The 24436-nt window shown below is 46.7% G+C and overlaps 1 protein-coding gene across 3 annotated transcripts in view; it reads left to right on the plus strand.

Moving 5' to 3' along the window:
* KIF25 (kinesin family member 25) overlaps positions 1–24436 on the plus strand; it is a 65728-nt gene that overhangs the window by 35517 nt on the left and 5775 nt on the right. For all 3 annotated transcript variants that reach the window (XM_031667581.1, XM_031667583.1, XM_031667582.1), the window contains exons 8-11: positions 5500–5567; positions 15074–15148; positions 18199–18348; positions 23891–24067. In XM_031667581.1, the coding sequence (XP_031523441.1) occupies positions 5500–5567; positions 15074–15148; positions 18199–18348; positions 23891–24067 (470 nt within the window). The remainder of the gene's footprint in view (positions 1–5499; positions 5568–15073; positions 15149–18198; positions 18349–23890; positions 24068–24436) is intronic.

Consider the following 24436-nt stretch of genomic DNA (forward strand, 5'->3'; position numbering starts at 1 on the left):
CCTATGTCTGGGCCACAGCTGCATGGTTGCTTGACTGGCCTGAGGGTGTGTTTGCCAGGGGCTGCCCACAGGGCTGCTTCTCAGGCCTGGGACAAGGGCATATGGCTGCTCAGCTGGCCTGAGGTATATCTGCCAGGGGTGACCTGTGTGGCTGTTTCTTGGGTCTGGGGTACAGGTGCAAGGCTGCATGGCTGGCTTGGGGATATGCCTACTGAAGGTGGCCCACGGGGCTGTTTCTCAGGATCTTATTGGGCAGGTCAAGGGCAAGTCTGTAGGGTGTTGGAGTACTGTGGGGCTATTTCTCATGTCCTGAGCACAGGTGCACAGCCCCTCCTCTGGCCTGGAGGTGTATTAGCCACTAGGAGGCTCAGGGGCCTCTCCTGCTTAGGGAAGCGGTGAACAGCAGCTTAGCTAACTCAAGGGTAGGGTTGCTGTGGGTGGGACTGCTAGACTACTCCTCCAGCTGGTAGGGCAGCGATGGGGGTTGATTTCCCTGCTGTGCAAGGCCAGAGTACAGCCAATCCTGAGCCCAGGCTCCATGCAGCTGGGGTTGTGATGTTCAGCCACACGTGTGGGCTTGGCATCATGAAGATGGAGCTCCAAGGCTGGAGAATGGCCATGGTTTCTGTTCCCCAGAGCAGGGTATGCTCCAGAGGTGGCTCTGGTCTCAAGATGGGGCTGTGCTGCAGCAGCTTGGCTCACAGGGATGGCTGGGGAGTGAGCAGTGCACACCTTGTGCTCCTAATCTGGGGCTATGGAGCTGCGCCGTGAATTTCCTGCAGCTCCCAGATGGCTCAGGGCTTGCGAGGACTGCAGGATTCCCCTGGTGTAAGGACTGTAGATGTTTTCTGTGGTGACGGGGGCTGGTGGGGATCTGCTGCTTCCCTTTTCCCTGCAACGGGAAGTCCCTTCTGACTCTAGGCAGATCTGACCCAGGCAGGGGAGATGGGGCTGCAGAAGCCTGGTGCCTCCACTCTGCCCTCCTGGACTTCCAGTCAACACAGGTGTCTCTCCACTCCCATGCTGCACTGCGCACTCTGCCAGATCTCAGCTCTCTTCCTTCCACACAGTCAGAGCTTAGCTGTGTAGTCATTGCCTTGGTCCTTTCTTGGGCGGAGGGAGCTGAGCACCAGCTCTCTCTGGTCAGTGTCTTGCTGACTTTGCTCCTACCATGCAAATATATATATATTTTATCTCACTTGATGCCTTAAGCACCAGTATGCTTGAGTCAAACAAAAGGAGACAGATTAAATCCTCATCATCAGGACTTTGAGTTAACAGGAGCCCTGGGACTTTATCAATCCCCTCCCCTTACCAATCTCCTTCTTTTATAAGTGAACACACCCGAGTATTTGTGGTTTAGTAATTGCCTTTCTACACTTCCCTCAGTCTGTGTGCATCCTGGTTAACCTGAAGGAGTTTTTCAGTGAGTAAATGCATCCTGAGGCTGAGGCCTGGCCCCAGCCCCTGGGGAAGGCTTATTATGATTATTAACATCACTGTCGTTTGTTGTTACTGTTCCTTGTTACTTTATTCATTCTCTTGGCAGTCCTCTCCCGTTCCTGCCAAAGTTCCACCGAATCTTCAGATTCAGATATTTGAAGTTTTCCATCTTACCCGTCAAAATAAAATAACATTTTATTGGGGCATTTTGGGTTATGTTTTTGTTTTTGTTTTAAATCAGAATCCAAGATTTGCTTTTTAATTTGATAGGCCTGCTCGCTAGAGGGCTTCGTGCCATCAAATCTGCTGAGAAAGCAAATGATCCGTTTTGTGACCCTGTATCTCCTGGCTCCCACATTATGTTTTTATTTCCAAAAGTCTAAACAGAGTTTGAGTTTGTACTGGACGTGTAACACGGCACTTCATGTCCATTTGCAATCTAATTCAACGTTTCATCGTTTGGATTCAATCTGTTAATAAAGTCGATCTCAGATGGAGAATCTGGCTACTGCCCTAGTTCCTGGCGGCTGTCTTAAAGGCTGTTTATTTTCATTTTTGATTTAATTTATATCCACTCAGTTGATAATCAGACATGGGAGAACAGATTTCTGGCTTTGTATCAAGTTCTTGCTGAACTGTCTTTGTTCATCCGTGATTCTCCCTTATTGTTAAGTTTGCCAGTTACTGACTTGAATGTCTGAATACAGTCAACAGAGCCTGTGTATCAAACGACACTTATTTAGTTACATGCAGCCAATGTAAAGCATATTTTTGTGGTGGTGCTTGGCAGGATTGATAGATGTGATACACCTGAGACAAAATTTTTAATGGTCAGAGACTGTATGGTCTTTAATACATTACTCGTTCTTTTTTAACTCGGGTTCACCGGGCCTTGAACTGCCATCCACAGGACTGTTGATACCCGCGGCAGGCAGCCTTGGCTCGCACAGAGCACGTTGACGTGCAGTCCCTCCCTCCTGGCTGTTTTGTGTCTGCCTCTGGGAGAGTCCCTGACTCTGTCTGCATGTCGTTCACCCGTCTCCTCTTCCTCTCAGGTTTCCTTCTTTAAAATGAAGAGGGTGAATTAAACGTACTTTTAGCTCTAACATTTGATGACAAAGAATTTTATGCCCTAAGTGCCTTTAAAGTTATCCTAGGAAATGGGATAAAAATCAAAAACTGGATGCTACAGTAGGTAAATGTAAGGAAAAACAGCTTTTAGAGATCATTGCCTCTGAGCCAGGTGCTTTCACGGGTTATTTCATGGGAACCTTGTGATTCCTGAGGCAGGGGCCATGCGTCCCCACTGCGGGTGTGTGCAGGCCTCTTCAGGGAAGTGGCTCCCGATGGGCAATCCCATCTTGAAAAGAAGGATGCTGTCAAGAGCTTGAAAATTTGGATAAAAGAAAGTTGTTTAAAAAGCCAAGAGAAATGAATCCTTCTTGTGAAATTAAGGGTATTTAGTATCAGGAGTGGGGAGGGTTTTTGGACAGGCAGGAAAGCATTGAAGCTGTTTGGAAAAATTAAACTTTGCTGTGGAATAATTTTGGATGTTTAAGATCGAATGATCACGCTGTGGAATGGAGTTCTAAGTCACGTGGGGGACTTTTTGGACTCAGGCTTGTTTTTATGGCTTTGCATGTTTCTTGTATGGTGTCCCTTGAGCTTTCGGGTCAGACATTGTAGACCTTTGCATTTTTCATTTGCTTTTCTTTATGGTTAAAACTTGGACATTTGAAGACAGCAGTAAAACACTTTGGGGTGTGTGTTCCTGTGCAGTTCATACTGGAGCACTAGGATTACATTCTGGCATAGTACCAAAGGAACAGTATACCCTAAATGGACAGCAGAAAAATGAAAATACGCCAGGAGAAAGGAGCAAGGGGCCTAGGCTGGTGGTTGGATTAGGGACTGGGAGGTCTGTTCTTACAGCGAGGCCAGGGGCTTGGTCCTGGTGGGTGTCGGAGTTTTGCTTCGGTGTTTTGAGCGTGAAAGGAACTGAAGAGCTGCTTCTGACATAGGGGATGTGACATTATCATGTAAGAACATGCAGGTTCTGAAACAGTTTCTGGTACACACGATAACTGCCCAGTAAATACTCAGTAGAGACATAAGCTTCTTCCGTGAAAGCCGTGCCGGCAAGCTCTGCATCCCGGTGGTCGCTTCTGTGGCGCATTGGAGACCACGGACTGACCCCAGCCACCGGCTGCTCCTCCCGGCATTGCCAGAGTCACCGCGGTCGAGCTTGTATCCCCACCCGCTCTCCCAAAAGTCATCCCAGGAAACTGGATACACATCATGGTAGCAAGTGACCTCCCAGTCTACCCAGTCCAATCAAGAGTTTGAAATGAGGACTCAAGCCGCCTCTCGGCAACAGGTGGCATTCTGCGTCACCCATTCCCTCCCTCTTAACTTTCTTTCTTTGGCTTCGGTGACTTCATCTGCTTTCTTCTTTCCTAATTTGCATTTGAGAAAGATTTCTACAGCAACAACATAAAGGACAGATGGGAGGGGTGCTGGACTGGAGGCAGAGGCCAGTTAGGGGGATAGCCAGGGCGCTGTTTCATTACACAGGACAATAGCAGCGGGCTTGGGGCAGTGAGCAACCCAAGGCTGCCTCCGAGGCACAGCCGAGGCTCTGTCCCCCGGCAGCATGGGGCTGAGGCTGGTGTTCAGTCATTGCTTCCTGAGCTGCCTCACCCAGATGCATGCCAGGGATTCCTGCAACCTTTCGCCTCTGGCAAGACAGGAAAGGTTCACTATTTGATTATATCAGCATTTCACATCAGAGATCTCACAGAATCCAGACGCAACAAGACTCCGGCAGCTGCCCACCACCGCCCATCCAGCAGCAAGCGAATAACAAACAGCAACAACAACCACAAACAGCTGTTGAATCTCACAGCTTTTGTCTTTACAAAATAGGCCACTTCTTTGACATGTTATTGCAGATACACGTGCACACACACACAGACACACACACACTACTAAGAAGACGGTGTGGAGGTATCATCCTAGCATCCGCTAAACACTATTAGAAAAAATCCAATGCCTCCGGGTTATTTGCCACTGCAGTTGTGGTTTTCATTCTTCCTGTTACCCCTGCTTTTTCATGAATACATATTTTGTTTTAGAAGTGGGACCAATCCAGGCTGGGCACGGTGGCTCAAGCCTGTAATCCCAGCACTTTGGGAGGCCGAGACGGGCGGATCACGAGGTCAGGAGATCGAGACCATCCTGGCTAACACGGTGAAACCCCGTCTCTACTAAAAAATACAAAAAAACTAGCCGGTCGAGGTGGCGGGCGCCTGTAGTCCCAGCTACTCGGGAGGCTGAGGCAGGAGAATGGCGTGAACCCGGGAGGCGGAGCTTGCAGTGAGCTGAGATCCGGCCACCGCACTGCAGCCTGGGTGACAGAGCGAGACTCCGTCTCAAAAAAAAAAAAAAAAAAAGTGGAACCAATCCAGGTTCATCTTTTCTTTGCTTAAGTGAAACTAAACTAATTTCAGATTTCTTGCTGAAAAATGCCTTTGCTTCCCTTACACAGGATATAATTTAAGAATACAGTCCAGCAAGATCAAAATTTGTTTTTGAAACAGACATGTTAGTTCCATGGGTTACTACGGAATATGATGTCTGAGATGTGATTTCTTTAGCCATTTGAAAATCTTATCTCTCCTGCGAACTATCAAAGGCCCTTAGAGTCAGTAATTCGGGTGTTTTACCCTCAGCCTAGGGCAGATTGAGGAGCTCTGTTGTGCATTCCTCAATAGATGCGACTTTCTTTTCTCTTTATGGGGTCGGCAAACCTTTTCAGGAGAGGGTCAGGGAGCTAATATTTTCATCTTTGAAGGCCATGTGGTCTCCAACTCAATCATCCAACTTTGCCCTTGAGGAAGACGCAGCCGTACACAGCATGTAAACAAAGGGTGGGGCTGTGTTCCAGGCAAACTTTGTTGTTTACAAAAACAGGCGGCAGGCTGGGGTTGGTGGGGCTTGTGTTTAATTAACGCAGCCCACAAAGTCTTACGACATTGTTTTACTCTTTTCTCTCAGGAAACAGTTCTGGTGAAATGTGATCGTCCTGGCCACCCTCTGATTAATAAGACATATCATTTTGAAAGGTAAGTGCTTTTCAAGGTGTCATATAAAGCAAACTTCCACATTAAAAGTACAAGTTTTGCATTGGGGTTTGAGTAATGAAATGTGCGATTTATCCTATCATTTTGACTAATTGTGATTGTAAATACAGACGGTCCCTGATGTCGATTTTTCAACTTTAGGAAAGTGTGAAAGAGACACACATTCAGTAGACACTGTGCCTCAAGGACCCATTACAGCCCTTCTGGTTTTTGCTTTTAGTACAGTAGTCAATAAACTACGTGAAACAGTCAACACTTAAGCGTACAAGAAGCTTTCCATGGGGTGACTTTGCCCACCTGTAGGCTAATGTGTGTGTTCTGGGCACATTTAAGGCAGGCTAGGCTGAGCTACAATGCTTGGTAAATTAGGTGTATCAAATGCATTTTCAACTTGCAATATTTTCAACCTACAATGGGTTTCTCAGGTTGCAACCCCATCATAAGTCGAGGGACATCTGTCATCCGTATGTTCATCGTTTTAAGTAAATCGACATTTTTTATGTATCCAGTTTGTTGACAGTGATTTCACTGTGATGATAGCAACTAACTGTAACCTTTCTGTCAGATGCCTTCCTGGGCACCAGGTCGTGGTGTATTCCCAGGGTGGTGGGAGAGCCCTGGAAGGCTCAGAAGCAATGTGTGTGGCCTTTGCAAATCCCTGCTCATCCTCCTTCAGCTACCAAGGGCTGGCTGAGTGGTCCTGCTCCCAGGCTCTGCCCTCCTGCTCCTCGGAAGGACGTCAGTGCCTGAGGCCTCTTCCTCTCCCCAGCAGCAGCCTGTGTTGCTTGATAGGGTCACATCTGGAGAAGGGCAGAGGGTTCCCCTCAAGCCTCAGCTGAGCACTGACCAGCACAGGAGCGGGAAGAAGGACGAGGCCGGGAAAGAACCACTGGGGAGAAGCCTGGGAGACAGTCCGCAGAGCTCACACAGGCCTGGGAATTGTGACTGCTCCCGCCAGGGCAGAAATACCTCGTGATACACGAGGCCTTGGGTCAAGCGAGAAGTTAGCCCTGGAATGAAGGCTGCTTGTGCCACATGGCAGAACTTAAATGCAAGCCTTGAGGGATCAAGTTGTTTCCAAGTAACTGCTGGCATCCCATAATAAAGCTGAAGAAAAATTACTGGGATTGGAGGGTCAAAACATGGTGCACCCAATTGCGAGTAATTAGTAAAGTCTGACATCAAAAATTACCAGACATCATTCAAGGAAGTAGGCAAATAAGATCTCTAATGAGAAAACTCAGACAACGGAAATAGAGCGAGAAATAATACAAATGATAGAATTAGTAAAGAAGGTGAAAACAGTTATTATAAATCTGTGTGTTCAAGGAAGTAGAGGAAAATGTAAACATGTTGAGAAGAGATATGAAAAATTATTAAAAGACCCAAATAAAACTTCTAGAGATGAAAGAAATACCATCGAGGAGACACGAACGTACTGGTTGGGATGCAGGAGAAAGACGGGTGAGCTTGACACCGCAGCAACAGAAAGGACCAACGTGAAACTCCAGGAGACCCCATAGCGAGTGGACAGAGTGGGCTCCGGGGATGGCTGAGGCTGACGCAAGCCCCACAGTGTGAATGAGCTTGAGGCCCCTGCACGGCACACTTGAAATGGTGAAAATGGGACTAGGCCTATGTTTGAGTGCCCTGGACTTGCACAGCCATGGCACCTCCATGTCCTGCCTCCTGTCTCCAGAGGGCAAAAACCCTGCTTGTAAGCCCTGTTGCTTCTGTCTGGATTGGTTTCTCAGCCTGGGTGCTTGCAGTACCAATTCAAGCCTTCTACTCAGCCTTTTTCCACTCTTCATTTCTTGCACCTAGAAAGTTTCCTTCTTCTTTTTTTTTTTTGAGAAAGAGTCTTGCTCTGTTGCCCAGGCTGGAGTACAGTGGTGCAATCTCAGCTCACTGCAATCCCCGCCTTCTGGGTTCGAGAGATTCTCCTGCCTCAGCCTCCCGAGTAGCTGGGACCTCAGGCATGCACCACCACACCTGGCTAATTTTTGTATTTTCAGTAGAGACAGGGTTTCACCATGTTGGCCAGGCTGGTCTTGAACTGCTGACCTCAAGTGATCTGCCCACCTTGGCCTCCCAAAGTACTGAGATTACAGATGTGAGCCACCATGCCCAGTTATATTTGTATTTTTAGTAGAGACCGGGTTTCACTATGTTGGCCAGGCTGGTCTTGAACTCCTGACGTCAAGTAATCCATCCGCCTCAGCCGCCCAAGGGCTAGGATTATAGGCGTGAGCCACCGCGCCCAGCCAGTTTCCTTTCTTTTTTCCCTTCAATGTCAGCAGCATATTTAAAAGCATATTTTGTTTCTATTTTATGTTGCATTAGTTAGTTACGTGTTGGTTAGGGGAGAGAAAGGGAGTTGTAGTATCTTAGCCGCCATGTGTCGAGATCTAGAGCTTCAGAGACAGTGCATTTTGTAGAATGTGTGTTATTACTCAAGGGTTGCAATAATATTAGAATCTGTATAGTCTCATGCATTTGTATTATTTATTTACTGAAAAACATTTTACTTTGTATATCTAAAACCAAATAACTTGATTTTTCCCCTAAAATAATCATATTTTAAAATCTCACTACGAATACTCAAGAAAATTTTCATCAGTTTCACATGTAATAAAGTAGCTTCCTGAAGAGACTTTCACACATGGTGCTGGTGGTTCAAGAGATTTGTAAGAGCAAAGCCAGTCTTCACGTGTAAGAGCTTTTTCTCATGTCTGTGCACTAAAAACAGTATAGAGAAAAATGATACTTTTTATCGGTGTAGGAAAGAAGCCAATTTATGAGCATTTTGTAATGACCCCATGGCTTAGCTTCATCATGTTTGTTTATGCAAACATTTGTGGAACTTCGCTTCCTTGTGACATACGGTTTTTTTAGCAGTCCTTCAGTGGGCTGACCTTTCTTCCACTATTGATTTTGTCCTTTCTTGATAACTCAATTATGCAGCGGAATAATCTAAGTAAAAACCTCTCTTTTTTTTTTTTTTTTTTTTTACTGTGTTTCAGAGTAATCTGGTGTTGGGCTAGGTAAGGAGGGAAATGGGGTTGGCCCGACTCTTTCCAGGAGTTTATACCGTAGTTGAGACCTAGGCTTGGGATGGGGGGCTTGGGTGATCTTTACAATGATAGGTAATATCAACATTGGCAGAATAAGGTGAAGCAATCAAAATAGGTGACATAATTGGCCAAGGATGGAGAAGAAAGGAATGTTCGGGGCTGGGTGCAGTGGCTCACACCTGTAATCTCAGCACCTTGGGAGGCCAAAGTGGGTGGATCATCTGAGGTCAAGAGTTCAAGACCAGCCTGGCTGGCTGGGTGCGGTGGCTCACACCTATAATCCCAGCACTTTGGGAAGCCTAGGCGGGTGGATCACCTGAGGTCAGGAGTTCGAAACCAGTCTGGCAAACACGGTGAAACCTCATCTCTACAAAAATACAAAAATTAGCTGGGCATGGTGGCGCACGCCTGTAGTCCCAGCTACTTGGGAGACTGAGGCGGGAGAATCGCATGAACCCAGGAGGTGGAGGTTGCAGTGAGCCGAGAATGTGCCGCTGCACTCCAGCTTGGATGACAGTGTGAGATTCTGTCTCCAAAAAAAAAAAAACGAAAGAAAGAAAGAAAGGAATGTTTGGAATGGAACAGTTAATGAGGGAAGCACCTCTGGGGAAGAGGCCTTGAGCCTGGACTCGGCTCTGGAGGTTTAGGTGGGACAGGCATCCCAACAAAGGCCGGAAACTCATCTGAGACGTGGGGACGCTCACTGATGAAGAACCTGGGGGTGTGGCTTGGGAATGTCTCCTTCGTGAGGAATCCTTCTCAGTTTCCCTGTGTCCCTCGGTCGGAGGCAGCTGCCCCAACTTCTCATTTCCTGCCCCTGCTTCATGTGTTGGAATAGCGTTTGGCACACTGTAGTATCTGCTTCTACTGTCGTCTTCCCAACTGGAACAGGAGCTCCGCGGGGCTGGGGACAAGGTCTTACCTTGAATCCCAAGAAATGAGCATTTCATTTAGATCATGTTTAAAATCGTGGGCTTGCTGGATGATGTCTGGACCATGTCAGCTGGTGTCGGTGGTAGATACATTGTGGTAAAAGCTTTTTCCTTCCTCCCAACCCCACCTCCAATCCTTGTCCTTTGCTAGACTTGACTTGGGAAGTAAACAGCACCAGTTTAAGGAAGCATGTGGCCTACTGATAAAGGATTGGGTTGAATGTTTAGAGCCAAATGCACCCTTTGGTTAAAGTGCTGAAGGATTTAACGAGCACCTTCAGGCGCTTAGCACAGAGCTGCAGAGAAGGAATAAAGTAGGGTTGGATTAGGAATAAAAAGTTTAAAGTATGATCCTTTCCCCACGCGGCTTACACACAGGCTGCGGGTGTCGGTCATCCCTGCAAAGCAGCCAGAGTCCCACAGTGTGTGTGGCCGAGTGCTGAGTGACAGAGAAATGCCCGTGGGCAGGAGAGTCACAGAGTGGCTAAAGCTTGAGCTGGGTGGAGTTTAGTTACATACGTCACCTTCACGTAGCCCTTGAGAGTGTCCAACTCCTTTCAGGCCTTTGATCATCCCAGGAGGACCTGAGGAGGAAGCTGCGGGGGGCACCACTGCCCAGTCTAGTGAAAGGATGGCTTTTAGTAAGCGGTGGATTTGGGCAGAAGGTCTCAGTCTTTGGATGACACCAGGCTGCTGCTTAGGTCAGTGCAGAAGCACAGGCAAGGGCGCTGTGGTGAGGAAACCACCCTCGGGACTCACGTGACCTTGTTTGGGGAAGAAGGAAGTGGAGCAGCACCGGCCATGCCGACGTGCGTCTTCTCAGAGGGCTCCGTCTCAGTACGAGTACACTGAGGGTCAAAGGGAAAGGTCAAAATTGTGCTGCTTGAAGTGAACAGAAAATAGAAGAATTTGTGCAACTTGTCTATCTATAGAGGTAAGGGAGACTTTAAATGTAAATCTCTGCAAGAATTTATTCTGGGGTAATATCATTGAGCATTCGGGATCATCTTGTTTTTAGAAACAGTGGAGCATATGGTTCTTATGAAATCAGAACATTGTTGGTTTTTATAACAGCTTTTTATGGAACTAATAAACGTCAAAATATTTTATTTCCATTCGGGAAAAAAAAAAATTCCAACACCTTCAGCCCTTTACTTATTGTAAAAATAAATTTGTATGAGGGGAAAAGTTCAATTCTTACTATTCAGAAAAAATATTAATAGGCCCAGGGTCAGAAGAAGGTATATTTTCTATGTGAAATAAAAATATTATTTAAAAAACAAAAAACAAAAGTAATGCCATTGATCCAAAGTGCAAGGAGAAAACGAATAAGTCATGTTCATTGTTTTGAGAATAATTCATTTATCAGGAGGCTGAAGGACACTCCTGGCTGTGTTCTTGTAGAACAGGAATTTACAATACGATATTCCTAACCGACACATTTGTGTTAAATTTCTATAGTCATTCAAGTGCAAGCATTTTCTGAGCACCTGTTATGTGCCAGGCACCCTGTTAGACACAAGGGATGTAGGTGAGAGGAAGGCAGCATTTTTGCCACCAAGACCTAGAGCTGTAGGGACGGTGCCCGGGAGGCTGCGCTGAGCACAGAAGCCACCAACACAACAGCGCGGTGGGAGGCAGAGATGGGGGAGGCCCTCAACCTGGGGCTCAACAGCTCAGCTAACCAGGAGTTAATCAGGCCGAGAAAAAGGGAAAGGAGGCCGGGGGTGGTGGCTCACGCCTGTAATCCTAGCACTTTGGGAGGCAGAGGCGGGCAGATTGCCTGAGGTCATTTGAGACCACTCTGGGCAACATGGTGAAATCCAGTCTCAAATACAAAAAATTAGCTGGACATGGTGGCACACACCTGTAGTCCCAGCTACTTGAGAGACTGAGGCAGAGAGAATCGATGGAACCAAGGAGGCAGAGGTTGCAGTGAGCTGAGATCGGGCCATTGCATTCCAGCCTGGGCGACAGAGCAAGACTCTGTCTCAGAAAAAAAAAAAAAAAAAAAAAAAAGAGAAAGAGAGAAAAAGAAAAAGGGAAAGGAGATTCCAGGTTAGGGGAAAAATGGTCAGAGTTATGGAGAAAAAGAATGAGACTGACAGGCTGCAAGCACAGGAGCCTTGGCTGTGGCTGGGCATGACTGTGGGAGGTGGGTGCTGGGAGTGCCAGGTCCTAGGGCCAGCTTCCCACTAGCACCGGGACCGCCTCTCCTCCCCGGAGAGTCACGTGGGCAAGGCCAGCTTCCCTCCACATCCCCACAGAGCACAAGGGTTGTTCCGGTCTGTGGGTGAGAAACGGGTTGTCTGTGTAGCATCTCTTCAGAGCGAAGTTGAGTCTTTTCATGTGGTTCCGTCATTTGCATCTTTTTTTTTTTTTCTCTGTGCGTTCTTCACTTCTCTAGCTATTTTCTCTACAAGGACTGACCTTTCCCTTTTGTATTTCTAGGAGCACTTGATATAGCAAAGATATTTAAGCTGCAACTACTTTCTCAGTCTGTTGTCTGCTTCTGATGTCTTTGAGCCACACGTACGTTTTTACATGCTCATAGGTAAAAAGGCTGCCAGGTTCTAGAAGAACCCACCCGTGGACTCTGCTGGGACACGCATGGCCGGATGGTTTTCATTAAACTTGTGGTCTGTTAGGAATATGTCCTAGTCCATTTTATAAAGAATTGATCCAATTTTATCTTTTTAAATCTCTTCATTTACTGCAACACCACTTATATTTTAAAATATTAATTTAAAATAATATTTTAAAATTTATTTATTAAAAAAGAGGATATTGAGATGGAGTTTTGCCCATTGCCCAGGCTGGTCTCAAACTCCTGGGCTCAAACGATCTGTCCACCTCGGCCTCCCAAAGTGCTAGAATTGCAGACGTGAGCCATCGTGCCCAGCCTGCAACACCACTTATTAAAACACCTCTGTCCCCACTGATCTGAGATGTCCCTTTATCTGACCCATTGCCACATGGAGTTGTGTCTGTCTGGCATTTCCCCCTCTTCCTTCAGCCTACTTACTAATTCACGCAGCAACACCAAGCTATTGTAGATAGAGTCTCAGAGAAGGTTCCAGTGTCTGAGCTCACCCCATCCCAGTTCCTCTATTTTCCAGGGCTTCTTTCTATTCTCACTATTTTATTTTGCCAGGAAAAAAAAAAAATTATAATAACTGTGGAGCTCCAGGAAAAACCTGACAGCATATACAGTATTTTGGGGGGATTGAGGTAAGTTTATAAACTAACTTTGGAAAAATGGGCATCTTCATGAGTTGACTCTTCCATTCAGGAACATGCTGTGACTTTTCACTTATTTGAGTTTAATCATGTATTTTCATGAGCCTTTTATCATTTTCTTTATGAAGGATTAGAACATTTCTTATTAAGTTTATTCCCAGGCATATTTTTGTTGCTATCACTAATAGAGTCTCATCTCCCAGCATGGCTTCTAACTCTATTTGTATATAGAGAGGCCATTGATGTTTTCGCATTAATTTTATGACCTGCTGTTTTGTTAAATTATTGTATTGATTTAGTAACTTTCTTTGTCATTTGAATTTGGATTTCTCAAATGTATGGCCGTGTTAGCTCCAAGGGGAAATTGTTTTATCTTTTCTGATTCTTATGTCACTAATTGATTTCTTTTGTCCAACTGCATAAGCCAATCATAGCTCGATGCAGTATTAAATAGTACTGCAGGTAAAGAGTACTGCAGGTAAATAGTATTGCAAGAAAAGAGTATTGCAGGTAAAGAGTACTGCAGGTAAATAGTATTGCAGGTAAATAGTATTGCAGGAAAAGAGTATTGCAGGTAAAGAATATTGCAGGTAGTCGGCATCTTGGACTTTTCCCTCCCATTACTGGGAAAAACTCCAGTATTCTTTAAAGGTAAGATGTTCACAAAGCCTAAAATATTTACTATCTAGTTTTTTTTGAGAAAAAGTTTGCTAACCCTTGCCATAGATTAGGAGACTTAGAAGGCAGCAACCCTGTGCAGTGTAGATGCCATGATGAATTATCATTTCTAAAACACTACCTGGAAAAAGAAACTTACTAGACAACTGAGGAAATGCAAACACTGACTTTTGGATGGTGCTAAGGAATAACTAACATTCATTTTTAAGGCATGGTCGTGGGAATACTGTTATGTTTTAAAGTCATCATCCTTTACAGATGTACTGGCCTTTCCAGATGAAATGAACCTCAGGTCAGCTTCCGCATGAGAAGCAGGCCAGGCCTGGGTCTGGAGCCGTCCTGGCCTTCCCAGATGAAACGGACCTCGGGTCAGCTTCAGTGTGAGAAGCAGGCCAGGCCTGGGTCTGGAGCTGGGCAATGTGCACATGGGGCTGACTTTTCTATTCTTTCTACTTTTGTATCTTGGTGTATTTTCTGAGTGAAAAGTTAAAAAGGATCTCAGCCCTGAGCATCTTCCCACACAGTGCTCACCGTACCCTCTACATCATGCATATGGCAACACCTCATAAGGGTCCCCACACCGTGTAAAATTAATCCCGTGGCTGGAGATGACATGGATCAACTGAGCGACAGGACACCCTTGAAAATGAAGGAAGGAAAAAATGTGGTTCCAGCTAAGTCAAAACCTGTAGTTCAGGAAACTGAGTTTCACATCAAAGCAGACCTGACCAAGCGCAACCAACCGCCACTGCTGGGCAGCTGCCAGGGAGCCTGCTCTCTCACTGCGCTCCAGGCTGCTTTCAAATTGTGCAGGAAACGGCATTTTTTGGACGTTGCTTCCTATTTTGTTTTATTTGTACCTGTTTATAGACCCAGAACCACATGAAGTTTCCTTTGCAGAGCAGACATCCAATCCCATGATATCGATTCAAGTTCTGCTGAACTGACCTGGGGCCTAGGAAAACAAGATTTTTAAAAGCTTGAACACAAAAAGCAAATGTTCTATATCAAATATCGCTCAGAGTGTGAGTTTGACATTGTTACTGTTGGGCCCTCCACAGTAAAGCCAATTTAGTTATGGGATAATTATATCCTCCCTCTGTCCCTCTCTCTCTCTCCCTCCTTCCCCCTCCTCCCCCCTCCCCTCCTCCTCCTCCCCCTTCCCCTCCCCTCCTCCTCTCTCCTCCCCTCTCCTCCCCTTCCCCTCCTCCCTCTTGTCCCCCGTCCTCTCTCCTCCCTTCCCCCTCCGATTTCTCCTCCCCTCTCCTTTCTCCTCCCCCTCCCCTCCCTTTCCTTCCCTCCTATCTTGCAAGCATTTGTCACTTCATTTATGCTTATTACATTTTCATAGCAGAAAGTAGTATCTTTTTCTTAACCTCTGTTATCTTGAAAAATAACACAGATTAATCTTTTGTTGAAGAATTCCGATGGTGTTGCGGGGATGGGAAGTCCGCGGGGATGGGAAGTCCACGGGGGTATTGTGTTCCCAGGTTTCTGAGTCTGCATATGCTATAGTAGCTTTCTGCTTCTTCTATTAATGCAGTGTTTTCCCTTTGTCTCTCAGGGTTTATGGTCCAGCAGAGTCTCAGAGTGTGGTCTTTGGAGATGTGCGCCCCCTACTCACGTCTCTCTTGGATGGGTGAGTGAAAATACTTTGAAGGCCAGTTATCACAGTTACATTTGAATATAAAGAAGCTTCATTGTGCTGTGGAGTGAGAATGTCGCATTAGAGTCTGAGCATTTTACAGCACTGCAGAGCATGTCCATGGGTCACCCAGCGTGGACTCCGCTTGCATCCATGGAGACTATCTCCACACCCTGGGAAAAGCAGTGAGAATGATTTGGAGAATGCTTGTTAAATGAGTATATCCACCTGGGATTCCAAACTCCATTTTGGTTACATTGTATGTGGGCTTAAGCCTGTGAATGCAGCTGCCATTCTCTCTGGGATTCTTTTATATTTCAGAATTAAAAAAAAAAAATCTGTAAGGAATGTTAACGTCAGATTTAGGGACTTTTCCCTTTGGGAATCAGCCTTCTATTCTTGCAATATACAACTACTGATGTCAAAGGCAGCGGGTCGTAATTTAGGAATGAAGAATATTTCTTTACTTAATGGAGACACCTTAAGCCCATATTTTCCACTCCGGGGCATTTTGAAGAATCTCAGTTTTCTGGCAGAAATCCACGTCAAGTTCCTGACGAAGACTTACTTGCATTTGTCCAGCAAAGCCTTCTGCACAGCCAACCGCAAGGAACCTCAAGGACCCAGAAACTGTAATTACACAGTGTGCTGCGCGCCCCAAAGGCGCATGATCCGACCAGTAGGTCAACTCAGGAAGCTCCTGCGTCTGACCGCGCACGCACGCGGGGCCGCTCTGCCAATCGTGATGCAGTTGCTGCTTCAACTCTTCCTCCAGAAGGCTGGAATTTTTATACCCATCTGAAGAAATGGTTTTGAAAATGATAGGGGAGTCTCCTTTCAAATAGGCATCTTTTAAGTAAGCAGATTCCAGAAATAAGAAAGACATCGTGGTCACAGTGATCACTGCCAGAACTGCCTTTCCAGGATAACGCGAAACAGATGGAGTTAGTTTAAGTTCTGAGTCTTGTCAGCAAAAAGAGTCAAAGTCTGTAAAATATTGGGAGAGATCTATCCTGAGCCAAATATGAGTGACCGTGGCCCAGGTCACAGCCCAGGAGGTCCTGAGAACATGTGCCGAAGGTGGTTGGGCACAGTTTGGTTTTATACATTTCAGGGAGACATGAGACTTCAATCCAGTTCATTTAAGAAATGCATTGGCTCCAGAATGTCTGGGTTAAGGTAAAGGATTATGGAGACTAAAGTTCTTATTTGCAGAGGAAGTCTTCATGTGGCAGCTTCAGAGAGAACAGATCATAGATGTTTCTTACCAGATGTAAGGTCTGTGTCGATGTTAACGATGTTAACGCTGGAGGATATCATGAAGCTTGTCTGGCCCCCACTTCCTGTCGTGGCCTGAACCAGACTCTGAGATAAAATTTTAGAGTGCCCTGGCCAAGGAGGAAGTCCATTCAGATGGCTGGGGGCCCTTAGAATTGTATTTCTGGTTTACAGCCTCCTTCTTCAGGAAGTTTCCTTTTACTCTACATTCTTAAATGGTTGAAAGACCCCTGTAAGAACCCATTTATCTGTTGTGGTCAAAGATATTCTCCACACAAAGAAATGCATGTAAATGAATTCAGGGAAGCCGGAAGAGACGTAGCCTGTAGTGGGGTTTTGTTATGCATGCCTTGAGACTTTTTAATCCTGGAAGGAAAACTCGCAGGATGGTAACGGAGAGGCCTGATCAGTTTGGCGGGAGCATGTGGTTTCCAGGCTCTTGTGGCGGGAATGTAACAGTCTACCCTGGTGACTCGAACAGTCAGCCCCAGGACTGGGCTCTGCTGCTTTTCCTATCCTGTTCTAGGGGCGATTTAGATGTCAGTCAATGAGAACACTGTCTCACAATCATTTTGTCAAAACAACAACCTTTATTTGTTTGACTTGTGGTGGATACACCACATTAAACCGGTATTGATAAATCGGAGTCACAGTTGACCAGTTAAGTCAGAATTTCTGAGTGCAGGACTTGCTGAATGTCCCCAGGTGACTTGGACGAGGGGTCAGGGCTGGAGATCCTGCTCTGAGGCATGAACCCACTTAACATCAGGTCAGGTGGACCCACACCTTTACAACCACGAACATCTTCAACATCATGACTGAGAAGATGATTTTCTATTATACTTATTTTAAATAGTCTTCCAAATATTTCCGATCCTCCCATTCATACTTTGGGCTAAACAGCACAACTGGAAGGAAATGTGGGGATCTGTTGGTAGTTCTTGTCTTCTCTGAAATAAGCTGCAGTCAGCTAATCGAGGGTGTTGGGGCCAAGAGGCGGCAGGTGCTACTGTCACAGAGAGCACCTCAGCACATGTGGATTGACTGTGGACATGAACACCTCAAAGTCCCTTCCAGTTACAAAGTACAAAAATAGTTTTTGTATGAAAACGTATACAAAAATGACTCATGCTTGTAATCCCAGCACTTTCGGAGGCTAAAGCAGGAGGATCCCTTGAGTCCAGGAGTTTGAGACCAGCCTGGCCAACATGGCGAAACTCTGTCTCTACTAAAAATACAAAAATTAGCTGGGCTGATCTCAGCTACTCGGGAGGCTAAGGCAGGAGAATCGCTTGAACCCATGAGGCAGAGGTTGCAGTGAGCTAAAATTGAGCCATTGCACTCTAGCCTGGGTGACAGAGCAAGAAAAAAAAGAAAAAAAAAAAAAAGATAGTTACAGTGAAGGTATGCGGATTTAGGAAGGCCTTGCTAAGGCCAGAATCCCTGTGTGAATGCTAAATGGGAGAATGGGGAGATGGAAATACGCAGGAGAAACAGGGAAGGATGAACCCACGCTGTGTGTGTGTGTGTGTCAGTGCAAATACCGTTCAATCCAATATTGTACAACAAGATAGCAACCAGGATGGATTATGCAAAAAAAAAATAGTTGTGGTTAAATGAAAACGTAATTTATAAGAAATGGAGTAACAGGGGAATAGGGAATGAAATTTATTGAAGTTTCTCAGACAAGTGAAAATTTTTCCTGGAATGTTCTTGGCACTAGCCCTCCGTGTGTTTTGCTGGACTGAATCTGCTCTGAATTTTAGGTACAATGTTTGTGTTATGGCGTATGGACAGACGGGCAGCGGGAAGAGCTATACCATGTTGGGACCCCATTCGGATGACGGCCCTGTGTTGCCGCTTGACCCACAGAGTGACTTAGGAATTATCCCTAGAGCAGCTGAGGAGCTCTTCAGGTACCGCTGATGGTGATGAGTGGGGCAGAGAAATATGGCAGGCAAGCCAGGCAGTCAGCACCTTGGTTATCACACGGCAAAAATTATTACCACTTTTTTTTGAAGAAGGTGGTCAAACCCCATAACCTCATCAGATACATTCAACACTACCAAGCGCTTCCATACTTCTGGGCATTATTGCTACCAATTCCTGTGATGAAATTTTGTTCAGATTCTATCATTAAGACAAAGCTTTTTTGAGTCTTTAATTTTTTTAGCAACAAGGTCTTGCTTTGTCACCCAGGCTGGAGTGCAATGGTGCGATCTCGGCTCACTACAACCTGTGCCTCCTGGGTTCAAGCAATTCTCCCTCCTCAGCCTCCCTAGTAGCTGGGATCACAGGTGTGCCCCACCACGCCCAGCTAATTTTTGTATTTTTAGTAGAGATGGGGTTTCGCCATGTTGGCCATGCTGGTCTCAAACTCCTGACCTTAGGTGATCCACTCGCCTCGGCCTCCGAAAGGGCTGGGATTATAGGCATGAGGCACCGTGCCTGGCTAAGACAAAACTTCTTGAAAGAGATCCCAAGTTAGAGGGTTTCCTAGGTAGGGGTGGAGGTGGGGGATGGTGGGGGATGGAAGTTTTCTGTCCTGGAATGGGAAACACAGAGGGAAAACTCCCATTCTTCCGTCGCCCTTCCTCCTGCCGCCATCAGGAGTGTATGCATCCACTTCTCTTTAGGGGTCCAGCCAACATGGCCTGCGAAGATGCTCCCGACTGTTAGCACATTTTCGAAAGAGACCCACTGCCCGTGTCATGATTTCACCAACAAAATTAGTCCTAGAAAAAAGAATAGTAAAAAGTCATTTCAGCAGCCGGGTGCGGTGGCTCACATCTGTAATTCCAGTGTGTCCAGAATTGGTGGGTTCTTGGTCTCGCTGACTTCAAGAACGAAGCGTGGACCCTCATGGTGTTACAGTTCTTAAAGATGGTGTGTCCGGAGTGTGTTCCTTCAGATGTGTCCATAGTTTCTTCCTTCTGGTGGGTTCGTCTTCTCGCTGACTTCAGGAGTGAAGCTGCAGACCTTTGCGGTGGGTGTTACAGCTCTTAAAGGCAGCATGGACCCAAAGAGTGAGCAGCAGCAAGATTTATTATAAAGAGCGAAAGAACAAGGCTTGCACAGTGTGGAAGGGGACGCGAGCGGGTTGCCACTGTTGGCTGGGGCAGCCTGCTTTTATTCCCTTATCTGACCCCACCACATCCTGCTGATTGGTCCATTTTACAGAGAGCTGATCCATCTATTTTACAGAGAACTGATTGGTCCATTTTACAGAGAGCTGATTGGTCCATTTTGACAGAGTGCTGATTGGTGCGTTTACAATCCCCGAGCTAGACACAGAGTGCTGATTGGTGCGTTTACAATCCTGTAGCTAGACACAGAGTGCTAGGCAAAAAAGTTCTCAAAGTTCCCACTAGGTTAGCTAGATACAGAGTACTGATTCATGTGTTTACAAACCTTGAGCTAGACACAGAATACTGATTGGTGTATTTACAAACCCTAAGCTAGACACAGAGCGCTGATTGGTGCATTTACAATCCTTTAGCTAGACACAGAATGCTAGACAGAAAAGTTCTCCAAGTCCCCACTAGGTTAGCTAGATACAGAGTACTGCCAAGTGGTGAGACTCGCCTATCGCCAAGTGACAACCCACTCAGGTCCCTTTCCACACTGTGGAAGCTTTATTCTTTTGTTCTTTACAATATATCTTGCTGCTGCTCACTCTTTGTGTCCACACTGTCTTTTTGAGCTGTAACACTCACTGCAAAGGTCTGCAGCTTCACTCCTGAAGCCAGTGAGACCACGCACCCACCAGAAGGAAGAAACTCCAAACACGTCCGAACGTCAGAAGGAACAAACTCCAGACACAGCATCTTTAAGAACTGTAACACTCACCGCTAGGGTCCGCAGCTTCATTCTTGAAGTCAGTGAGACCAAGAACCTACCAATTCCGGACACATCAGCACTTTGGGAGGCCGAGGCAGGAGGATCAGGAGGTCAGGAGTTTGAGCTTGCATGAGTTGTGCACGTCATTAAATATTCGACCAGTCATTTTTCCTTCTGCTAAGCAAACTCTTTAAGTTCCAGAAACTTTAAGGCTCAGGCAAGAGCACTGGGGAACTGAGGTAGAAAGTGGGAGAGAATGGTGGGAGTTTCCAGACTCCCTCCCCACCCCGCGCCGCGTTTCTTCTCATCTGTGAGAGCGGGGACACCGTGGTGGAACGAGGCAATGTGTGGCCAGGCAGCACGTCCCAGAGGTGGACTTCCTAGTGTTCCCAGCCTGAGCTGCATGCTTGCTTCCAAGGCCATTTCCGCCCTCAGCTGGGCTTAGAGACGCAGGATGCACAGCCAGTGAGAGCAGGCCTCATACTTTGACCTATGGAAGCATACCCAGGATGGCAGAGGGCTGCGAGGGGGCGGGAGCGGCGCTGTGGGGGTGGGGGGAGCGGAGCAGCGCTGCCGGGGCGGGAACTGCGCTGAGGGAGGGAAGGGCTGTTAGCTGCCTAAAAATGTTGGGGAAGATCCATCAGGACCATGGCCAGTGGGCTGGGCCTCTCCAGAAACCGGATGATCAGCGTTGCCAATGGGCCCATCGCATAACTGGCAAGCGTTTCAGTCGCCTGCTTTCTGAAATGGTTTTTCCGTTTTGCTGTTCTGAGCCTCGGGTGCTGTGCGTCTCCCTCCAGGGCACAGTGATTTGTGGCACTGGAATCCCTCAGTCTGAGTCTCAGAATCTCTGCTCTTCCAAGTGAATGGCCCCGGGCAAGGCCCTACTCTCCCTGTACCTCTCTTTCCTCGTTTGCAGAAACGAGAATCCGAGCAGACACGGACCGTGTCCTCCCTCGTCGCATCCACACCTGGAGAGGGGTGCGCTGGGCCAGGGCTGGGGGTGAGCTTGGGTGTTCGTGACTCCAGTTGCAAACGGCCCTCTGCCCGAAATGATACACAACCACAGTGACGTCAGTGCTGATGTCGGAGATAGTTTACAGGAACCCTTGACCCTGAAAACCGCTACTCTTAGATTGCTGAAGGCACCAGAGAAGCCATTTCCTGTTGTTTTAAAGTGAATAAAATGCTACTGCCTGGATTCCTTGGCTCTGCACGTCCCTCTTCTTCCTTCTAAACCTGGTTGTTGACACCGCCTCCTTCCCGACTGGTCTCCGCTGTCATCCTTATCAACAGGAGTGTGTGGTGTTTCTCTACCTGCTACGCACCGTTAGAGGCACAAGGGATCCAAAAGTGCATGTGATCAATTTTCTGCTTTTAAAAAGTCTAGAGTGGAAATGGGTAATTATGACCCAGTAGGAAATGGGCAGGAAAAGATGGCAGAGACAAAGCATGGCCCAGCCCCTCCCCACCCCAGAGAATCGGGGAAGCTGCCGGTGCATTTGAATCACACCCATTCATTGCAGGACCTGGAGTCCTTTACCTGTGTGTCTCCTTCTCAACACTTTGCTGCTTAAAGGCTAAGACTGAAGCTTGTGGTTTTCACCGTTGTCCCTAGAATCTAGTCAACAGCCCAATAATTACTTGTGGGAAATCTCTCAAATTAACTCCTCGGTATTATGTAATTGAGAAATTTCTAACTTAGGTTTTGCGACACTCCAAGAACAAACTGTCACATAAAGGATGGGCCCAAGTGTGGAGGTTAAGTTTCTGGCTATGTGGTGCATTTTTACCTAACGTGTGGAGAGGAGGAGAATGTAAAAACTCTAGGCTGGGCACAGTGGCTCACACCTGTAATCCCATAACTTTGGGAGGCTTAGGCGGGTGGATCACCTGAGGCCAGGAGTTCGAGACCAGCCTGGCCAACATGGCGAAACCCCGTCTCTACTAAAAATACAAAAACTAGCCGGGCATGGTGGCAGGCACCTGTAATCTCAGCTACTCAGGAGGTTGAGGCAGGAGAATCAACTGAACCTGGGTGGCAGAGGTTGCAGTGAGCCGAGAATGTGCCTCTGCATTTCAGCCTGGGTGACAGAGCAAGACTCTGTCTCAAAAAAATAAACAAATATAAAGTAAAATAAAATCTGTAGCTAACTTCATTTTTCACTGTTGCACACACTCTTCTTAGAGTGTTCTCACCTAACCCCAGTGCTGAACCTGTCGAATCCAAATCTTGATGCTTTGCCAATAATGATTTTTACCTTAAGAGTTTTACTTACTTTCTCTTTCATTTTAGTCTTCATCATTTTCTTTACTGTTTATCATTAGAAGACAAAACTCCTCTAGATCTGGATGAAAAATTCAGCCTAGCAGTGCCTGGGTGGGAAACATCCCGACTGGATTTTCCCTCGAGTACAGATAGCACCCTGTCACTCGGGACTTCCCGCCCGGTTCTCAGAATAGCCTTAGGAACAAGACAAGCACAATGCTCACTGTGGGATTGACATCACCTTGCACGAGGTGGAGAGGCAGCCACCTCCAGCAGACAGAAAGAGGCCTTTGTTATTTGGTGACAAGGTTGGAAGGGGAGTTTTTTCAGAGACAAACCAGAAAGCCAGAGGGAGGAGAGAGGAAGGGAGGGAATCCAGGGTTAGCACTCACCTTTTCCTTGTTGTGGGATTACAGTTTTCTTTCTCTCTCTCTCTCTCTCTCTCTGTAGTATCTTTATTTAAAAACATTCCTATAGTCAGCACATAGTTCTTTAAAACATGGAGCAAACTAAGATGTGCAGCTGCTTTTGTTTTTTGAGACGGAGTCTCGCTCTGTCGCCAGGCTGGAGTGCAGTGGCGCGATCTCAGCTCACTGCAACCTGCACCTCCCAGGTTCAAGCGATTCTCCTGCCTCCGCCTCCCAAGTAGTTGGGACTACAGGCACACACCACCACGCCCAGCTAAGTTTTGTATTTTTAGCAGAGATGGGGTTTCACCAGGTTGGCCATGATGGTCTCGATCTCTTGACTCGTGATCCACCCGCCTCGGCCTCCTGAAGTGCTGGGATTACAGGCGTGAGCCACCGCGCCCAGCTGTGCAGCTGTTTTTTAAAGAGCCAGAATTAGTTTGATGGGTCTTACTTGCAGGAAAGTTGCAGTTGGAAGGCATAAGTGGAATTGGAATAAAGAAGCTTCCCTGAAGTGGAAAAGTTTTAAAATAAGCAAACCCCATCACTGGAGAAGTGCTAGAGGCCCAAACATCCTTGCACCTTGCCTTGGGTGTCTGCAGTGATCGATCAGTGGGGCATGGTAATTTCTAGACCACAGCCATGTGATATTCAGGCTTCTTTGCCCTGTGTATTTAGAATCCTCAGTTTTCTGGTTGCAAAGCTGTTGGTTTAAATATAACTCTGATAAAATAACTGCTCCCAAGACACGTATTCACCCTACAACCTAAATGGCACACCCCCTTTCCCCGAGTGATCTTGGGGTGAGTAACGTGCAGCCCTCTGCTCGGACCCCAGCAGTCTTACTGAGCATCCTCTAGGGCATCTGGAGCTGTGATTGGCTTACACTGAAAATCACTCTGTGAGACTTTCTGTAAGTTTCTCTTGTGTGTTTTCCCGCAGGCTCATTTCGGAAAATCCCTCAAGAAGCCCAAAGGTTGAAGTCTCCATAGTGGAAGTTTACAATAATGACATTTTTGACCTTCTGGCCAAAGACACTGTTGCAGCAGTGTCGGGGGTCAAGCGTGAGGTGATGACAGCCAAGGACGGACGAACAGAGGTTGCGCTGCTGGCCTCTGAGTGAGTACTGCACTTGCCCTGTGCTGCTGGCCTCTGAGTGAGAATGGCACCTGCCCCATGGTCAGGAGGCTGGACGTCTCTAAACGAGCTCCCCACGCCCAAGGATCACAAGGAGAATCGGCCGTGGTGGCCCAGTCAGTGCTCCTTGTCACTGAATGATTCCTTGTGTGTTTTCATGCTTCGTATGTGTTGCACAATTGTCAATTTGCTGTAAGAATGATCTTTCTTTAAAGTTGGGTATGTCGGGATGATATATTTGTGAATTAGCTGGAATAGGTGATCATTTCACAATGTATTCACATATCAAAATATCAAGGTGTATACTTTAAACATATACCATTTTCATACGTTATTAATATCTTAAAGCTG

This window comes from Papio anubis, chromosome 6, assembly GCF_008728515.1.
Source record: "Papio anubis isolate 15944 chromosome 6, Panubis1.0, whole genome shotgun sequence".
In the NCBI taxonomy this organism is placed as follows: domain Eukaryota; kingdom Metazoa; phylum Chordata; class Mammalia; order Primates; family Cercopithecidae; genus Papio; species Papio anubis.